Source organism: Rhinolophus hipposideros (assembly GCF_964194185.1).
Source record: "Rhinolophus hipposideros genome assembly, chromosome: 16".
In the NCBI taxonomy this organism is placed as follows: domain Eukaryota; kingdom Metazoa; phylum Chordata; class Mammalia; order Chiroptera; family Rhinolophidae; genus Rhinolophus; species Rhinolophus hipposideros.
This window is the reverse complement of record NC_138062.1, coordinates 55902086-55921218: the sequence shown is the minus strand read 5'-3', so window position 1 is coordinate 55921218 and position 19133 is coordinate 55902086. Positions and strand designations below refer to the sequence as shown.

General features: G+C 60.5%; 1 protein-coding gene across 2 annotated transcripts in view; it reads right to left on the bottom strand.

Moving 5' to 3' along the window:
• Positions 1-1782: 1782 nt before the first annotated feature.
• EVI5L (ecotropic viral integration site 5 like) overlaps positions 1783-19133 on the bottom strand; it is a 28803-nt gene continuing 11452 nt past the window's right edge. Inside the window, exons 3-20 of one of the 2 annotated variants that reach the window (XM_081076062.1) lie at positions 18052-18241; positions 17402-17626; positions 17223-17297; positions 16505-16630; positions 15036-15179; positions 14793-14882; positions 13648-13745; positions 13509-13569; positions 10139-10192; positions 9215-9247; positions 7982-8122; positions 5739-5867; positions 4264-4404; positions 4007-4162; positions 3763-3909; positions 3586-3681; positions 3407-3502; positions 1784-3250 (exon numbers count right to left, since the gene is read on the bottom strand). In XM_081076062.1, coding sequence (XP_080932188.1) covers positions 2972-3250; positions 3407-3502; positions 3586-3681; positions 3763-3909; positions 4007-4162; positions 4264-4404; positions 5739-5867; positions 7982-8122; positions 9215-9247; positions 10139-10192; positions 13509-13569; positions 13648-13745; positions 14793-14882; positions 15036-15179; positions 16505-16630; positions 17223-17297; positions 17402-17626; positions 18052-18241 — 2281 coding nt within the window. In that variant the 3' untranslated portion in view covers positions 1784-2971. Of the gene's footprint in view, positions 3251-3406; positions 3503-3585; positions 3682-3762; positions 3910-4006; positions 4163-4263; positions 4405-5738; positions 5868-7981; positions 8123-9214; positions 9248-10138; positions 10193-13508; positions 13570-13647; positions 13746-14792; positions 14883-15035; positions 15180-16504; positions 16631-17222; positions 17298-17401; positions 17627-18051; positions 18242-19133 lie in introns of both variants that reach the window. The other variant, XM_081076063.1, reaches the window with a different exon arrangement.

Here is a 19133-nt window from a genome sequence, read left to right as displayed (position 1 = left end):
GGAGGCCTGGCAGGGACTGCAGTCCCCAGGGCGGGGAAAAGGACCCAGCGGGGGCCCTCAGGCCTGCCTCTGCCCTGAGACCCGGTCCACGGAGTCTATCCTGTAGCCAGTTTCCTGTCAGAATCAGATCACCCAGTCCTGTTTGTCCTCACCCTGGACATGGCCACCTCCCAATCAAGGGTCCGAGGAGAAACTGGCCCTGTCCCAGAAGGGCCATGCCACCTCCACCCCTAGGAGCCAATGTGTGTGTGTGTGTGGGGGGGCACACGTGCTCCCTCAAGCTGGAGTTTGGTGGCAGAGGTTCCTTTTCTAGCTGGGCCCTGGCAAGGACCCAGGGGTCCTCTCCAGCCCAAAGGTAGGGGCTGACTCCTGACCTACTGAGCAACCAGGGCCTCCAGGCAGTTCCCGGAGGGAGCAGGGCAGAACCTCAGGTAGTTTTTCTGGGGCCCTGCCCCAATCTAGGGAGCCAGTGGGGTGGAATTACCCTGTGAAACCCTGAGAGACAGAGACTGTCGGGTCTCCGTGTTAAATCTGAATGATGGGAATAATGCCTAGACCCACAGGAGCTGTTGAGTGACGGGACAATCTGTGGGATTTGGCTGCCCTGGTGCAAAACGAGTGTCCTGTCCTGCTGCTTGGGAGGCAGCAGAGTTGGGGACACTTTGTGGGTCCACACTAGGTACTGAGGGTCAGGACCTGGCTGGCCTCTGCCTGGACTCAACTAAGTTTCTCCTCCTGGGGATCCTTCCTTTACCATCCCCAGCTCTGTCCCCAACCGACTGGGACTATGCCTTAGCTCCATGGGGAACCCGACAAAGGACTCTGACTCTCTGGGCCCTCTTCCCTTAGGGGAGCCCCCTTTCGTTGTCTCCACTAGCTAGCTCAGTTTTGCCTCTGTCCTGGCCTTCCCACTTTCCCCCAACACAGTGGTCCATCGGATGGTGCCCCCCTCACCTAAGCCCTCCATGGCTCTCCAGTGCCCTCTGTTCAAAGCGAAAATGCTCCTGACTGGAGAAGCCCCTTCTTGGCCTGCCCATACTCTCTCCTGTTCCTTCTTCATAGCCATCATGTGCTTTCTGCTGGTCTGTGCCACGTCTTGCCTTGATGCTTTTGCCCTTAGAGATGGCTTTGACACCCCCACCCCATTGCCTCCTCCAGGAAGCCTTCTTTGATCTCCCTGCTCATTCAGGCTACTGGGCACTTGCCACATGAGCACGGAGGCTCAGCCCCTGCCCCCACACTGGTGTCTGTCTCCTCCACCAACTTGGGGACCCCCTAGAGCCAGATACTCACTGGGCAGAGCACTGGGAGGGCTTCAGGAAGTGTGTGCTGAATGAACATACCCAGATCCCAAGATCCTACATTTCTCCATGTCTCTCAGGGGAGGCCCAAGCTGAGTCACCCAGGAGGGAACTCATGCCCCCTGCCCTCGCCATCTCCAGAGCCACCGTTCTAAAAATGGTAGCCTATTAGGATGTGTCTGTGAGCCTAACATCTAAAGGCCTTTGTGACGTGTTCTCCCCATTCTAACCATCTCTCTCAATCCCCACACTTTTGCTCACACTTAACCAGCAAATGCCCTTCCCTTCTCTCTCATGCTGCACCCCAACCCGGGCACCTCTTTGGTCCCCTTTGGCCTGCTATGACCTCTACCTCTGGAAGGTTTCCAAGGGCAAGGACAGCCTGCTCCCCTCCCCAGTGCTTTGCAGGACTCGGGGCTGGGGCCCCGAGGCTGCGTGTGGTCCCCTCACCCCAGGCCTGCCCCATCCATCATCCCTTGTCCATGACTGTGTAAATACACTTTATTTTCCATCCCCGCCTGGGTGACATGTGGAGTGTGAACAGGCAGTGTGCAAAATGGTAGTGGGCAGTGTTGGGGGCACATGGGGGAACCCTGTGATGCCCACCCTGGTCCCCATGCTTTGTAACACTGAGGAGCGGGCAACCGGGAAGGGGGGGCTGAGCATGGATCCCCACCCCGAGAGGTATCAGGGACACTGCTTGTGAGGCTGCTCGATGCTTCGGGAGCCGCAAGAGCATCAGCCCCAAGGGTCACGAGGCCGGGAGGGAGGGGCCTGGGGGCATCGTTGGACTTTGGCACCGTTCTTGGCTCTGACTCTGCAGAGGCCACGGGACCACCATGAGGGAGGAGTGGAGACGACACTCCTCTGGGCAGCCTTCTCCCTTGGGGCATGGCCCTGGCCGGAGGCGGGGTCTGGGGACACAGGGAAGGAAGGGAAAGAGACTGGGGGCCCCCTGGAGAGGAGGTTAGTCTGGGTTGGGGAGCCCCTCCATCACTGGCCGAGATGGGGTGATGGGAGTGTCTCACAGAGGACGATGTGGAGTGCTAGGGACAGGGGTCTCGTGACTTCCTCACAGCTGCTCTGGCCCCTGAGAAGCAGGGACAGACACTGCCAAGGCCTGGGCTGGTTCTGGCTGGCCATGCACACCCCAGGTGGCCCTGCACACAGTAGGGGGACTTTGGTTTCTGCTGCAGGGGCCATGAGGCCTGCACAAGGCAGGAACGCCTAGCCTGGCCATCTGTCCCTGGTGGACAAGGGTCCCCAGGGGCATCGTGGGGTGGTGACATCCAGCCCAGAGTGGCCCCTCCTTCCTCAGGCCTCCAGCTCCTGGGTCCTTCCCAGCAGGGCTGTCCTTGTCCCAGGAGGAGGCCTGCTGGGAGGAGGCAGCTTTCTGCTATCCAGTCCTGGGACTCTGTGTCCTCCTGGGCCCTTGCTGTTAAGATCGGCAGACCCTCCAGGTAATGGGCCTTGAGGGGTAGGACCAAGATGGTTAAACGGTGCTGGGGAGGGTGCGCCTGCTGAGGGACCCTGAGGATCCCCAGGCTCCAGCTGTGCCCTCTGCACCCTGCAGCGCTGGGCCTCGCCCTCCAGGTGGGCCAAACTACGGAGGGCTTGGAGTTTAAATGTGGCCCTGGTGCCCCCCGGGGCTGCGGGCTCGCGTGCACCCCTCAGTTGTCCAGGCCCTGGCTATAGGACGCAGCCAGCTCATCGGCATCGCTGTCTGAGCTGCCCTCACTGTCCTTGGCAGGCCGCTCCAGCCGGTGGAAGAAGTGCGCATCGTGCGGGGACAGGGGGTAGAGCGCGTCCTGCAGCGCTGCGCCCACGCCCACGCCTAGCAGCTCTTCGTCGGACGATGGCAGCGAGTCCTCATCCAGGTGTCGTGCCAGGCCTAGCCCATCAAAGGCCAGCGGGTCCTCGAAGGGTGGCGGGCCCTTCAGCAGCCGCACCTGGGTCGGGGGACCAGCGCGCGCTGGAGGCGTGGACCCACATGTCCACGGATGGAGCTGAGTTTCCAGGCACCCTCCTCTCCCTCACCCCAGGCGCTGATGCCCGGCCTGTCACCGGCAGTGGACACAGGGCTCTCAGGCCCCTCCCGCGCTCACCTCGGCCTTCAGCTCCTCGATCTGGTCCTTGAGCTCTCGGATGTACTGCGACGAGTCGGAGTGGTTCAGCTGACCCTGGATGCGGCCCTCCTCCCTCTGCCAGCGGGCGTGGGCACCGGGGGTCAGGCAGAGCCCCAGCCCGGCGCCCCACCCACCCACGCACCCGGCCCGTCGCTCACCTGGATCTCTAGCTCTGCGATGCGCTGCCGCATCTCAGCCACCGCAGCCATGCTGTCTGCTTCCCGCAGGCGCACGGCCATCACCTCCTCCTTGCTCTGAGGGAAGGGGAGAGAAGGCGAGTCAAGGTTGAAGCAGGGTTGGGTGAAGGCGGGGAGGCAGACCCGGGCGGGGGTCACCTTGCACTCGGCCTCTGCCTGCTTGCGGCGGCTTTCGCTCAGCTGCGTCTGCAGCCCCTTGTTCTGCGCGGCCAGGTACTGCAGCTTCTCCTGCAGCGCCACGCGTTCTGCCTCCACGCGGTTCAGAAGGTTGCGGTGGATGTGGTCCTGGGGGAGGAAGAGAGGACGGACGCGCGGGGTCACGGCCTAATCAAGGGGCTGATGATGGACACCAAGGCCCTCCCCTCCACTGCGCGCGGCCCACCTGTGTCTCGAGCTCCACCACGCGCTGCCGCAGCTCGCGGCCCTCCGCCAGAGCCTGGGCCTCGCGCAGGCGCACGCTCATCAGCTCGTCCTGCAGCTCGCCCAGGACCAGCTTCCGCGGGGACTCTTTCCAGCGGCCGCCCCGGGACAGATGGGCCTGCCGGGAGAGGCCTGCAGTCAGCCCAGGAGCCGGAGGCCCAGAGGGCGGCCATCTCGTGGTGGCACGGGCCGCTTCCTGTCCTCTGGCTAGGCCCTCACCTGCCAGGTGTCTGAGAGCTCCTGCAGCTGCAGCTTCAGCTCCCGCGCCGAGGCCACCGCCTCGCCCTCCCGCACCTTGAGCGCCTTCAGCTCCTCCTGCAGTCGGGCTACGTTGTTCTCATCAGGCAGTGAGCTGTTCCTCTGAGGGGAACACGAGTGGTCAGTGCCCAGGACGGCTGGCAGCCCCGTGCCCATTCCTGTGGGCTGAGACCCCACCCCTTGTTTCTTCTAGACTCCACCTTGGGCAGGCCAGCTGGAAGAGGGTACACCCTGGACCCATGTTGGGAAGGCGGGCTGGGGCGAGGGGAGCAGATCCCCACCACCTCTATGGCCCCAGCCCAAGATCCTCTCCTGTAAAATGGCTGTAAGAACAGCACCTGTTTTCTCACAGGACTGGCTTAGGGCATCCCGTAAAGTGTGGGGCCTCCATAAATGTTACTGCTAAGGACACCAGGAGGGCTGGGTGAGGGCCGGCCTAACCACCTGCAGGGCCCATAACTAGACCCGAGACCTGCCCCAGCAGGAGCTGAGAAGACTGGATTTCAGCACCCTGTCCCCACCTCCCAGGCAGCCCCTCTTCCTCGGAACTCGCTGAGGGCCAGCCTAGGCCCTGTCCTGGCCTCCCAAAGGCTCAGGGATGAGAGATATGTGTTCCAATCTCTTGGACCAAAATCCAGCTTGCTGCCCTAGGACCTCACTGACCCTTGTTTGGGTTTGGGAGTCAGGGGAGGGTGGCAGGATCTACTGGGAGCACATTTCCCTCTGGTGTTGAAGGATGTGGAGGGAGGCCCAGCTCTGGGCTGGCTGCTGGGGACTGAGAGGCTGATGGCCCCACCAAGGCCGTGGCAGAGACACCTGGGAGGGCACCCAAGAGTGCAGGCTCCTGCCTGAGTGAGTGAATCCTACTGCCCTCTTCTGGTGGCTCCGTGGAAGCCGAGTCAATACCGAGTGAAGGCTGCAAGCAGGAGAGAGCCGCCCCTAGTAGCCCCACTGGGTGATGTTTCCATGGAGGTGGGGGTGGGGTGAGCAGCCCTGCTGGGCCTAGGCCTTCCCTCCTCTCCCACTTTCCTGGAACCCAGGGTCTGGAGACAGGGGACCCACAGATGGGACAGGCTGTCCAGGGAGTCCATGAAAACCACCACCCTGCTGGCACTGCCTGGTGCATGAAGGTAGGTGTGCCCTGGGGTGTGTGTGTGTGTGTGTGTGTGTGCGCGCACGCATGTATTTCCAGGACTTGGGAGGATCTGGGGGTGAGGGATCCACTTCCCATCTCCCTAGACCCTCCTGTGGAGACCATAGGGGAGGCAGTCTTGGGTTCCTTGGGGACCTGGAACAGGACTCCAGGACACTCCCCACGGGTCCCTCTGGCAAGCCCTTCTCCTTGGCTCAGGCCTGGTCATGTACTTCCTTAAGTGCAAGCAGCACCCCACCTCACCTTCCCCCGAGCCCCCCCAACACCTGCCCACCCGGCGCACCTTCTCCATGTCCAGAACCTTGTCCTGCATCTCCCGGAGGGCTCCCAGTGTCTCCGTCTCTCGCAGCCGCGACTGCTCCAGCTCAGTCTCCAGATGGGCCACAAAGTCCTCGGTGAGGCGTGGGTTATCCTGGGGGAAGGCAGAGGGCTGCATCGGGCCCAGGCTTCGGCTGGAGGGTGGACACCCTACTTGCCAGCTGGCTGTGAGCCCAGGCCTTGCCCCCACTCCCTAGAGCCCCTGGGCTGGGACAGGGGCTTAGGCTGTAGGTAGAGAGGGAGGTGAGGAAATGGATACTCTTCCTGTGCCTTCTGCCCTTGTAGGAGGATTGCTGAACCCCATCATGGGGACCCTGATGGCCCAGCCTAGCCTCCTTCCTGGGAAAGGCACACAGAAGGAACCTTCTGAAGGGGACCTTCCATGGCCTCAGGATTCTCCCTGTGGGAATGCTGACGGCTGGTTCCCAGGGTTGCTGAAGTGGGGGTGGAGGGTGGATTCTCCAAGGCACCCTTCCTGCTGTGTGGTCTGCGGTCTAGCCACTTGGTCAGGGTGGGGTGAGGCAGGGTGGGGCTCAGGGCCGTGGCACTCCTGCCCCCTCTTTCTCCAGCTCCCACCTTTCCACCCCCATTTCAAAACAGGAAAGGATGGGGAAAGAGTTCGCTGGGTACTTTCTTGCTCAGTGCTGAGGCTTCTAAGAGGGATGACACCTGGGCCTGATAAAGGAGATCTGGCCGGTGGGTAAGAAAAGCCCCTGGGGCCAGAGCAGGGTCCCCATCTTGCTGCCTTGGTGGTTTGGCAGGGTGGTTTTCTGGGAGGTTGCCCCACCTCCCCTGGCTGCCACCCTCTTCTCCACTGGCTTCCTGTCCAGCTGCCCAGGACTGCTTGCTCCCCTCAACCACGTTGGGTTTCTGAGCTCCATGGGTGCCAGTGGCCCTCCCTTGGCCCAGATGGACCTAGGGCCCCACACCAAGCCCCAGCCCTGCCAGGCTGCATCTCCTCCAGGGTCTCTCCCGGACAGGGTGCTCAAAGGCCAGCGTCTTTCGCACCACCTGCTTCACCCATCTCTTCATCCCCTAAAGGCCGGAGTTCAGGGCTGGCAGGTGAGTCTCTCTGACTGACCTGAAAGGGGACATCATGCCAGTGGTGGCATGAGCCTAGCCTGTTTCCCCATTGGCCATGCTGCTTCAGAGCAAGACAGGGCTGCAGCACTGGCATGTGAGGGCTGGGAGGAGGATGCAGGTGAGAAGAGGTAAAGTTCCCCCCTCCCCCAGGAGCATAGAATCAATTCAAATCGAATCGCTGAACTAAGGCCTGAGCCAAGGTCTTCAGGCCTAGGAGGGGGCCCTCCAAGCAAACGACTCTTTCTTCTCTCCACCTATTGTTTCTTGAGCACCTGTGGTTTCTCCAAATCAGGGATCCCCACCTGGCTGCCAGGCTCTGCTGGATTCAGGCCTGGACTGCAGGGGGTGGGGCTGGGGTGCCTACAGCATCTTTCCCTGCCCTTCCAGGGCATGTGCACACACGTGCACGCTGCGCTTGTGTACTGAAGCTCCTGGCAGCTCATCAGATAAGGAAGGCAGCCTGCTAAGTAGGGCTGAAGGAAGGTTCTAAAAGCCCCCTCGGGGAGCAGACTCTTTGCACAGTGCTCTCACCCATGGACCCTCCCATCACTCCACAACAGACTTGCGCTGCCCCCTCAACCCCACCCCACCAGCCCAGAGTGGTTGGCACAGGCCAGACCCTCCTCTGAGGGCAAAGTCCTGGGCACTGGAGGATGGAGTCTCCTCCCTTGTCCTAGCTGCATGGCTAGTCCTTGGGGAAGCCCAACACCCCTGCAGACCTAGGAGAGACGCCAGGGCTCCGCAGGCATCACAGGCCCACCAGTCAAGGCCTCACATCTGTGCCAGGAAGGGGGCTCTGCAGGGAAAGCCTGGTTCCCACGCTGAGAACAGAGGTGGAAGTGGCAGACTGCTTTGTTCTCAGTGCGGCAGGCCAAGCACCCCCGCGGGGGGTGGAACAGAGAAACCGCAGGTTTCCCCCCCCACCACCCCGGGTCTGGGGCCGATTGCTGCCGGTGGGACTGGCGGAGAATGTGCACTCGCCTCTGGGTGGTCCCCTCCCCCCGCACTTGGGCACTGGAGGGCTGATCCCCAGCCAGTCGCCCTCCAGCTCTGACCGCGGCCGGGCGGGGGGGGGGGGGGGGGGTGGGGCCTACGCGCGGCGGCCCCGCCCACCCGGCCGGGTACCTGCCGCTCCTGCAGCTGCCGGATGGTGCTCTGCGCCTTCTGCAGCTCCTCCGTCGCTGAGCTGCACTGCTGCCGCACCACTGCCAGCTCCCGCTTGATGACGTAGTTCTCCTCGGCCTCCTGCGCCCGCGTCACCTGCCCCTGAGCACAGGGAAGACGGGTGGGGGGAGGGCCATGACGCTCTGCTCACCGCCCAGGCCCTGCCTCCGGCCCACCTCGGGGGAAGTCCCCGAGCGCGCGGAGGCGGTGTGGGAGGGGGGCGAGACCTCCGGCACGCGGAGCCTGGGATGGGACGCCCCGCCGGGCCTGGGGACGTGGTGGGCTTAGGCAGGTACAGGACCCCGGGCGGGGCCTGGAGGAAGACACCCGCCCCCAACCCGCGGCCTGGGCTCCGTGGGGCATTAAATGGAGAACTACTCCAATAAATGGAGGACGTGCTGGGGCTGCTGTGTCCTCTTCCTCGTGGCCTCTGTTGAGGAGGAAAAACAAGTCCTCATCCAGGGACCATGGCACACCAGAGGCCAGGCTCTGCTGGTGAGGGTGGGGGTCTGGGGGCCGCCGCGGGCTGGCTCCTCCAGGCTGGGTTTGGGAGGTGGAATACACAACACCTCCAGCGCCCCTCCGCCAGGCTTCTCCAGTCCTGGACCCTGGGGCCACAACCTGCCAGGGGCTAAGATCCACGCCCCCTCAGCTTCATCCCCTTCACCCCACCCAATGTGGTCCCCCCACTCCAGGCTCAGAGCCACCAGGTGGCAGGCAGAAGCTTCCAGATAAAGCCATTCAAGATGAAGCAGCAGCAGAAGCAGACGAGGGAGAGAAGATGGCAGGCCTTGCAGGAAGGAGCAGAGAGAAGTGTGAGAGGCCAGAAAGGGTGTGTGTGTGTGTGTGTGTGTGTGTGTGTGTGTGTGTGTGTGGTGGGGAGGCTCAGCACATGCATACACTAAGCTTGTGGCTGATGCCCTCCTGGGTCCCCACTTACGTCCACTGGAGGGAGGAAGCTTTGTGTCCATGTGCATGTAGGTATGCTCACAGACACACCCACAGGTGCCACATTTGCACAGGCACAGCCCCTTCCCCTGGAGGGCCTCCTCTGTCTCCCCTGAGAAGCAGTCCCCAGCCACCCTCATGCATGGCCCCAGGAGGGATGGCAGCAGCCAGGCAAGAGGCGGTAACTGGCTGTTTTGTGTGGAGACCCAGAAAGAAGTGAGGGAGTGAGATGAAAAGCTACAGTACCTGGATTAACCTATCAGCCAGAGCAGCGCTCTCCTACCGGGCAGGGCGAGGGGGTTCCCAGCGACAGGGGGAGGAGGCAGAGCGGAAGGCACAGGGACGAGAGAGGAGAGACACACAAGAACCACGTGTCACTAATGCAGTGGACTATCTCTAGAAGCAGGGGACACAGGAGTGAGACCGGAGAACCAGAGAACCAGCACGAGAGGACCCAGAGGAAGACTAAAGCCAGAGCCAGCTCCTTCTAGGAGAGGGGTCTGTGTGAGTGGGGAGGTGGGGGTGCCCAGGGCTGGCCAGTCTGGGGTCGGCTGGGAAAACTCAGCGAGTTACATTTGGAGGCTGAGAATGGAGGCTTTGGGGCAAGGGCAATAAAGTCCTGTGGATGACCTACTCCCTGAGGTCATTGGAGGGTCAAGTGAAAATAAGGGCGGAGCACAAAGGAAGTGGGGCTCCCACCTGTGCTCCCCTCTTTAAAAACAAGTCTGGGGCCAGGGTCAAAGTTGTGGCACCCTGCCACGGACCTGGTGGCAAGACTGCCCCCTCGTCCTCCATTCCCATCTTTCGTCCTCCATTCCCATCTTTCTTTCGAGAGCAGCAAGGCTTCCAAATTACAGGGTGGGGTACCTTGTGGCCCAGTTCTGGGCACTTCAGTGGAAGCAGCAGTTCTGTCTCCTTCCCACCCAGGCAGCCCCAGAGGGCATGGAACACAAATGGGTTGGACTGTGGTGTTTGCATTTACCTGGGGTATAACTCAACCTTTAGCCCCAAGCTAAGTTTCCCCACGGCCTTGATTATACAGCAGCTCAAATCTCAGTGGGGCTTGCGTGGCGCCTGAGCCCCAGGTAGAGGGCTGGCCTGCCCTCTGGCTGCTGGGTCCTGCTCGACCTGGAGGGTTCTGTGCCACAGGCTGGTGGCCACACCTCTCACCTTCTCCAGCGTCTCAATCCGCTGTTTCAGGAGCCGATTCTCCGTCCGAAGCCTCTATGTGGGGAGAAGTGAGAGTGAGTCAGATCCTGCCTCCCACTCCTGTACACACAGAGGTCTGTCTCCTGAGGGGCCAGGCCACCTGTAGGCAGGATAGAACCAGGGCTTACCCTGTTTCTCCAAAAATAAGACCTAGCCGGACAATCAGCTCCAATGTGTCTTTTGGAGCAAAAATTAATATAAAACACGGTCTTATTTTATATAAGATCTGGTTGTATATAAGACTGGGTCTTATATTAATTTTTGCTCCAAAAGACGCATTAGAAATGATTGTCCGGCTAGGTCTTATTTTCAGAGAAACAAGGTACGTTCTGGGACAGTGATTCCAGAAAACAGGGCTGTTCAGAATGGCCCATTAGACTTTTTTTCAAAAACAAACCTTGGTTCAGTAAAAATAATGTGAGTGATTTCATGGATATGGACGGTGTGTGGGGGAGATGGTGGTCAGCACCCCTGCCATCCTTGGAAATGTGTTTCTACCCCACACTTGGGCTTGTCTGGCTCCCACAGGCCAAAGACCTCTGTGTTGTGGGGGAAGCTGCTATCAGACAGCCCCTGTCCCTCACTGCTTTGCCTCTAGGCCTAGGATTAATGGCCATTTACTTATGTCATGGGTGGGGAAACTGAGTCAGAGTTGGGCAGTGTGTTGCCTGAGCCTCCCACTCGCAGGAGTCAGGGCTTTTTCAGGCACGGGGCTCTGTCCCTCACGGTGATCTGGAATCTGAAGTTTTGATCCTGACCCCTGACCCCTTGACTGCTTTGACCTCTCTTTGGCACAAGCATAGCCATCCTTGGAGAAGCTGGATATGCCTGACCCACATCTTACCTCTCTCCTGCTTACTGCAAAGGGAAAACCAGACAGAGAGAGGGAAGGGGGCGGGGGGGGGGGAGAGAGAGAACAAGACTGGGGGGTGGGAAGGGGTTATACTAGTCAGACTTTAAAATATTTTTTCTATATTTTTGATGCTTTGACCTCCTAAGGCCATGCCACTCCCAGGACTAGCTAATTCCTACAGAGAGTAAACAACCTGTCTGCTAAGGGCCTTTCACAAGTAAAGCAGCCAATCCAGAGCCCCCTCCCCAACTTTCTTATGGAACTCTCACACACCAAGCCAATATTTCCCCTGCCCTAAATTGTCCCAGGACAACTAGGGGCTGCTCCTATAGCCCAGAGCCCTGAAATTATTCAAACTAGCCAATCCTAAACTCACTCAAACTTGCCTACCCTGTCTTGCCCATTCTTTCCTTTGAAAACCCCAATAAAGGCTCTGGCCCCTGTTTCCCCCCTCAAGCCCTCTGCCTCCTGATAGACCCTGGTGAGCAAGACACACACACACACACACAAAACGTTTGGACTGGTGCGTCAGTCAGGTTGCCATTCCTGAGAAAGCGAGATGCTTAAAAATTCAGGATACAAAACTATTTCTGGAAATCTATAAACAGAGCCAAAACAATGATGCCCTTTTCCCCTCTGGTATAGGTGGCAGGTGACCTGGATTCTAGTCTATGTTCTGCCTCTGCCTTTCAAAAGGAGGTAGGGATGATGATGATGGTGGTGGTGGTGATAATCATTTGAACAGCAGGGCAAGTGTTATCCCCATTTTGCAGAAAGGGACACTAGGGCTCAGAGAGGTGAATTCACCTTCCCAGGTCACATAGCTGGTCTGTGGTAGAACTGGGATTTGAACCCTGGTCTATGAGACTCCAGGGACTGGAGTCTCAGCCACTGTGGGACTCTGTCCCTGAAGAGCACAAAGCCAGGCTGTGTTGAGGGTTGTGTTCATGTCTGTCCCCAACCCCCACTGGACTGGGGGGTCCTCAGTCTCTGCTGTGACTGGCACACTGTAGGTGCTCAATAAATGTTTATTGAATGAATAACTAAAATCATGTGTGGAGAGATGAAAACAGAGGGAAAGAGGGAAGGAAGTCTGGGTTCAGAGACTGCACGCTCAGGAAACCCCCTGTGATACCATGATTTATAAAAAGAAATATATATTTGGTCTTCCATCCAGTCTTGTCACAGAGCTCCTAAAACCCTGCGAATTTCCTAAGTGAGAGGGATAAAGGTGTTCTTTTTTATATCAATGAGGTGTCTTTTGGAAATCCCCTTGGTCACCTAAGGATGGGGGCTGGCTGTCGGGATGCAACCTGGTGTCAGAGGGTTGGGACTTTCAGTCCTGCCCCTAGACCTCTGGGGCGGGGAGAGGGGCTGGACATCGCATCAGCGGGGGATGGTCAGTAATGTAACCAGGTGTGCCTATGTAATGAAACCTCTATAACCCCCACAGGACAGGGTTCAGAGAGCTTCCAGGTTGGTGAACAGTTGGAGATGCTGGGAGAGTGGTGCCCGGAGAGGGTATGGAAGGTCCACCTCTTCCCCATACCTGGGCTTACTCATCTCTTCCCCCTGGCTGTTCCCGAGTTTATCCTTATTAACGGCAGCGGTGATCTAGTAAGTAACCTGTTTCTCTGAGTTCTGTGAGCCACTCTAGCCAATTAATCGAACCCGAGGAGGGGATCACAGGGACCTCTGACCTACAGCCAGTTGGTCAGAAGCACAGGTGACAACTGGCTTCTGAAGTGTGTGGGGAGGCAGCAGTCTTGTGGGATCTGACACTGTCTCCAGGTAGACGGCATCAGAACTGGAGGACTCCCAGCTGGTGTTGGAGAACTGCTTGGTGGTATAGGGAAAAGCCCATATATTGGAGCTGGTGACAGAATTGTACCCCCAAACCTAGCTGGGCTGGCAAGCCAGGCACAAGGGGAACCAGAGGCCGTGGGTACATGCTGTACCCTGGCCTACATGCCCTGGCACCTGGCCCCAGCCTGCCTCAGGGCTCCCCCCACCCCGGCCCCTAACCTCGGGGCCCCCACCATTGAGGGCAGCCTTCCTGATGTTTCTCTAGACTCTCAGGCTCACTGTTGCACGGGCCTTAGCACTTGACTCCCCAGGCCTGCAGCCATCTTCCCCTGCACATTTTATCGGGAGGGCTTTCTGGAGTCTATACTCTGTACCTGTTGATTCACTGACTGTCTCCCCACTGCAATGGGAGCCCCATGAAGGCAGGTCCACCTCGTCCACTGCTGTGTCCCCAGTGCCAGGTAGGCCTTCACTCAAACATTGTGGTGGTGAGCGAAGGGGCAGCTGGGCTGAGGGACAACCGCTCAGAGCCTAAGGACAGTCTGGGGAGCAGCATGCGTTGGGCAGGGCTGCCCCCTAGTGACCGCCCGCCTTTAGAGTCGGGAGGGAAGCTCCTCGGGGCCGCGGGTGCCTGTCCCACTCCCCGTCACTGCCCCCTCCCCCGGGACTCACTTTGATCTCGATCTGTTCCTCCATTTCCTTACTCTTCATGGCTGCGTACTCCTTCTCGAGTCTGCAGAGGAAAGAGCTGCTGGGGCTGCCGTCCCACCCGGGGGCCCGTTCCACCAGCTCCCTGGCTGCCCCCACTGACCTCTTCATCTTCTTGGGGTTGTACTTGACCTGGTAAGCCCTGAGGATCAGCTTGTCTGGGCAGCTGTCGAACTGATGGGGGATCACCCTCTGGAAGTACTGTGGGGACACAGGCAGTCACGGGCATGTGGGCCCCGACTGGGGGTCTGCACCCTGTTACCCTGGAGGACAGCCTGGGTGCTCCAGAGGGAGGGTAAGAGCCATGTACCCGGCCTGCCTGCTGTGGGCGCTCTGTCAGTCTGTGGAGCGAGTGAATGAGTGTGAGCGGGAGAAACTGCTGCAGCCAGGACTTCCGTGTGTCGGGGAAAAGCAGGCTGGGGGAGTGCCTGAGGGTGAAGGCCAGGGGTGGGGTGGAGGTAGACTCTAAGCACAGGGGATCTTCACAGAGGAAGGGGGAGGCATGCCGTGCCCCAGGGCAGTGAGAGGAGACTGAAGAGGTCGTGGAATTGGGGCGGCCCGAGCAACCCAGAGGGAAGACCCCTCAGGGGTCCACCTGCCCACTTGGGGCCCTTAGGACCACCTCAAAGGGTTAAGTGTGAGCCACCAATGGACACAGCTTGCTGTGGGTCGGGGCCAGGCTGGCTCCTGCTTCCCAGCCCAGCTGGACCCTCTGGCAGCTATGGACAATGGACGCCCGTGTTTGTGGACACAACCGCGGCCTTTGTGCATTCTTTCCCGGAAGCACCAGCTGGAGGACGCTGGGAGGGGGCAGGGGACTGCATGTGGGGACATGGCGGTGAGAAGTAGGCTGGCCTCTTCCCCAGCAGCAGGGCAGCTAGGGTGGGGCGGGCCAGCGGGGCAGCCCAGACTCCTTATTCCCGCCTGTGCCCTCATCGAAACCACACTCAAGGCCTCATGGTTTGGCTAGTATGACTATTTGCCATATCGTTTTGGCAGGAGAGAGGGGGTGGGACCTCCCGGGGCCTGGGCCTTCCTGTCTCCCTGTCAGGCAGCTAGCTCTGGATTGTGTCTGGCAGTCCGGGGCTCCTCAGCGCCCCCATGGTCCTTCAGGGAGGCCTGGGAGCCACAGGAAATGGGAAAGGCTAAGGGTGCTCAAGAGCTCCAGGCCCTCCCCTGTCTTGCAGGAGGCTTCAGCTGCCCAGGTGCCCCTGCTGGGCGGCAATTCCCACCCCACCCTGGGCCCACCTGGGACATGCCCTCCATGTCCAGCTGCATCAGCTCCATCTGGTTCACCTGCAGCAGGGCAAGGCCCACCCGGAACACGATCTCCAGGCCCTGCAAAGGCAGCGGGGACAGTGCCACCCTGGTCCTGCCCTCCCAGGGAACTCCCCGATCCCTCCCCAAGCTCCCCAACCCTTCCTCAGCCTGGCTGGGCTCTGCTTCCAGTGCAGGGCCTCTGGGAGAGGAAGGGGTGCGAGGGGTCCTGACCTCATACATGAAAATGTCGAAGACACGGGTGGCGACAGGCAGTGGGAAGGTGGTCAGAAAGAGTGTGAGGAACCAGGACGAGGCGTACATAGACGTGTGGAAGCTCTGGGAGCGGAAGTGGGTGTTCAGGTCCGGGAGCTGCTCCTGAGGGGTCGTGGAGAGAGGCCCGGCACAGTGAGCACAGCCCCGGGCACAGCTGTTCATGCCCACAGGCTCCCTCCACCCGCAAGTGCTGGACCTTGGCACCCTTGCCTCCAGGAAGCCTTCCCTGATCTGCCTTGGGCAGCCCTTGGCTCCCTTCTTCTGTGCGCCCTCAGCACTATGTTTGGGTGAGGCTGAAGCACCCCAGAGCTCTGAGTAGCATGAAGTGGGGATGCAGGCAGGGGTGGCAGAAGTAGCAGCAGCTCACAGGTGCTGGCCCAGCTGCTCTCCTCCCAGCTCATGGGATCCTTACGACTGGGGGACAGGGGGCTTCTGAGGCTCGAGATGGTTTTACACAACTCTGCAAGGTCACCCAGAGAGTGAGCCCATTGAGGCTCACCCTGTATTCTGCCAGTAGCTGTGTCCTCCCACAGCTCCCCACATCATGCTCTGTACCCATCAGTGCTCAGGGGATGCCTGATTGGCCTGAACTTTAGACGGCTGCAAAGTGACAGCAACTGGGGAAACAGGCTGGAGAAGGCATTAGGATTCCCCGGATGTCCTTCACTGGGAGAAGGGACTCAGGTGGCTCTCTTCACCCTACCACCTACCCCGGGCTTCCTCTCAGACCCAGTAGCGCCCTGGTGCTGTCCAGCTACTTTGCTTGGGGGCTTTTGGCTAAGCAGCCAGTGGTGGTGCTGCTGCTTCTCTGCAAGCCTGGGTCCCCTGCTTGCTGGCCCGACCAGGTGCCCTTACACGACAGCAGCTCCCGGTCCTCTAGGCTTGAGGACTAGGTGTATCCTGGGGCCCGCCTCCCATCCCCCTGCCTACTGCTGCCCAGATCTGCACAGCCCCACCTGTGACAGGCTTCGGAGAAGGCTGAGGGGGGTGTGTGTGTGCGTGCGTGCGTGTACGCGCGCTTGTATACACACTCAGCTCTGTCTGCCAGCCAGGAGCAGGCCCTGCGGGGGCTGCTATTTATAAACAGAGAAGTCTGCAGCTCTCTGGTAATCATCAAAGGCAGGCAGACAACACTTTCCTTCCTCCAGCCACCCCGGGAGGGGGTCATGGGTGTGTCTGAGGAGAGCCAGCTGGACCCCTCTGCCCTCCGGCTGGGAGCCCCGAGCTCTCAGGAGCTCCCATGGTAAGTGGCTAGTTCTGCCCTGTCCCTCTAAGCCTACTTGGGGGCAGTGCCACACAGCCCCCGGGGACTAGAGCCCTTCTGAGCTGGGATGTCTGGACTTGAGTTCTCAGCTCTGGAATTTTCAGAGTCGCACTGGGACAGCCAAGGTTAGTGGCCCGTGTGTGGGCAGCACCGGGCGCCTCACCTGCAGCATGTACTCAAACTGGTAGATGCAGAGCCCCAGTTCAGCCATGCTGGGCTTGAAGAGCTCCCGCAGGCGGTACTCCTGCATCAGCCGCACGAACACGCAGAAGGCCTCCTCCTCAGGCATCTGCGGGGGGGCGGGCAGGGGCGTGCAGGAGTGTGGGCAGGCGCTGGGGGTGGGGGGCGCTTGCTGCTCTTCCAGTACAGCGCTGGCCTGTCTCTGAACCTCTGGTAAATATCGTCACCCTTGTTTACTGATGAGAAACCTCCTGAGGCCAAAGTCACCTGCCGAAGACCTCCTGGCAGGAACAGTGGAGCTGGGACTTGAGTCCACGGTGTGGCCACGTCCACAGCCCCTCCCAGCGTCTCCGCTCTCCTGTTCCTAAGCCTGCTGGGTGCTCTGGACGAAACCTCCAGCCCCATAAACTCCACACAGTCCTCCCTGAGCCCCCCGCTGGAGTTCTGTGACCAACCCTGGGAGGTGGCTGAGTAGGATGGTCTGCCCCTCCAGCCCCTGGATGGTACAGGAGACAAGACAGGTGGTCAGCCTCTCTGTGTCCACCCTGGCCTGGCCCGGGGCCTGTCAGAGGTCATAGGTGGATGGAGAAGGAGGCTCTGACTCCAGGACACTAGATGGAGGGAACACTGCTTTTTCCACCTCCTGGAAGCAGAGCCCGGATGGGCTGGCCCCTGCCATGGGCCTGGCCCCGGCCACCTACCTGCATGAGGAGCAGGCCCACGATGAAGGCGCTGCCCTGGCAGTAGCCCACCTCCCGGTCCACCAGGGAGTATGCCTGCAAGGGAACGTGAGCGTCAGGGCAGGCCCTGCCAGGCCCGGTGACAGCAGGCAATGGTCAGTGCTTCTGCGTGCAGGGCCAGAGGGCGGCGGGGGCCTCACCTTCATGACATTGAAGAGCACCTCCTGGCCCAGGCTGTCCTGGCCCTTGAAGAACTCATGCTCCGGGTAGGTGCGGGCAATGTCCCTGCGGATCAGCTTCTCACACGGTGAGGACATCTTGAGCAGCTCCGAGTACTGGTTCTTGACGGGCATGTCCGTGGCACTGCACAGGAGCTGCCACACGATGGCCCGGAAGTGATGCGGAATGCCCTTGCGGATCAGCTCCTGGGGGCAGGGCGGGGGAGCGGGAGGCCAGGCTGGACGCCGTCCCCATGCAGCCTCCCCGCGGCCACCTAGTGCAGCCCTGAGAAGGGGCTTGCCCACATCACATGTGTGGCCCAGAGCTCGGCTGAGCCTGTGCACGCCAGATGGAATCCACACTGCTGCATGTGCTGCCCCCCGTCTGTCATGGAACATGGGATGAGGGGGGATGACACACACGTGGCCAGTCCCACCCACACTGTCTCCCCTCCCCCAGCCCCGGCAAGGTCCCCTGAAACTGCCTGCACGTCTGCACTTCTGCCCCTTTGCCTATGCCGGGGTCCCTGACAGACCCCAGTACTGCCGTCCGGTGACCACGTGACCAGGCCAGCCACCCGCCATCCCCCCTTGGCCCTGGGCTGCCCGCCCAGCCCCACCACCCCTGCCACCTTAAGCAGCTTCTCCTTCCTGCGCCGCCACTCCTCCCACTCGTTGGCAATTCGGCCCCATAGGATCCACGTGTCCTCCTCCAGGTGGCTGAGGTTGGAGGAGGCAGAGGAACTGGACACCAGCGAGGAGCCACTGTTCCGCCGGGAGCCGTTCATGGAGCGCATGGACTTGGAGTCGGCCTCCAGGAGCCTAGGCGGGGTGGGCCGGTGGAGGCAGGTCTGGGCTGCAGGCGCCTCCCACCCATCCCTGGGCCCCAGTGCCTCCCTGGGGCCAGGGGGCTGCTGGGGAGCCCGGCCCCTCCTCCTGGGGCTTCCAGAGGCCACTAGGGATTGGGTCTAAGTTGTTCTTGCTGTAGAGTCCTTGCCCAGTGACCTTGGCTGGTGCCCTAACCTCTCTGAGCCATGGTCCATCTTTCTGCCCCTGGAGAGGCTACCATTCGTTTGTCCTATTCTGTGCCCAGCACTGGGCTGAGAAGCATGTGGGTCAGCTCATGGGGTCTCGTACCAACCCTGCAGGGCAGGTTTTGTCAAGATCCACGCTTTACAGATGAGGCGCAGAGAGGGTGAGACACTGGCTGGGGGCGACCAGCAAACGAGGGGCTACAGGAACCCTGGGTTTCTGATGCTTTGACAGCTGGGGCCTTGCTAACACTAGAGGGACTGCCCATCCCTGGCCTAGCTAATTCTTAGAGATAGTTAGGGACTCACTGACTGTGCCTCTTCCATGTGCTTCATGGTTGAACCCTCTTCCATGGGTTCAACCAATCCAGAACCCACAAACCCACCACGTCCATTATCAGGCTCTCACACTCAGGGCCACTATCTCTGTCCTGGTCACCCCCGGGCCAGGTGCCAGACAGCTACGGCCAGCCCCTACGCCCCAGAGCCTGCTGAAATTATTCAAACCAGCCAGTCCCAGGCCTGTTTCCCCAGCGTCACCCGTGCCTTCCCTCAGAAACCACAATGGAGGCTCGGGCCCGCATTTCCCCCTGGCTCCCTCGGCCTCCTGACCGACCATGGTGCCTCCCTGTGGGGCCCTGCGTGGGGTGCCCTGCTTCCTGCTTCTAGGTGCCTGTGAGTGA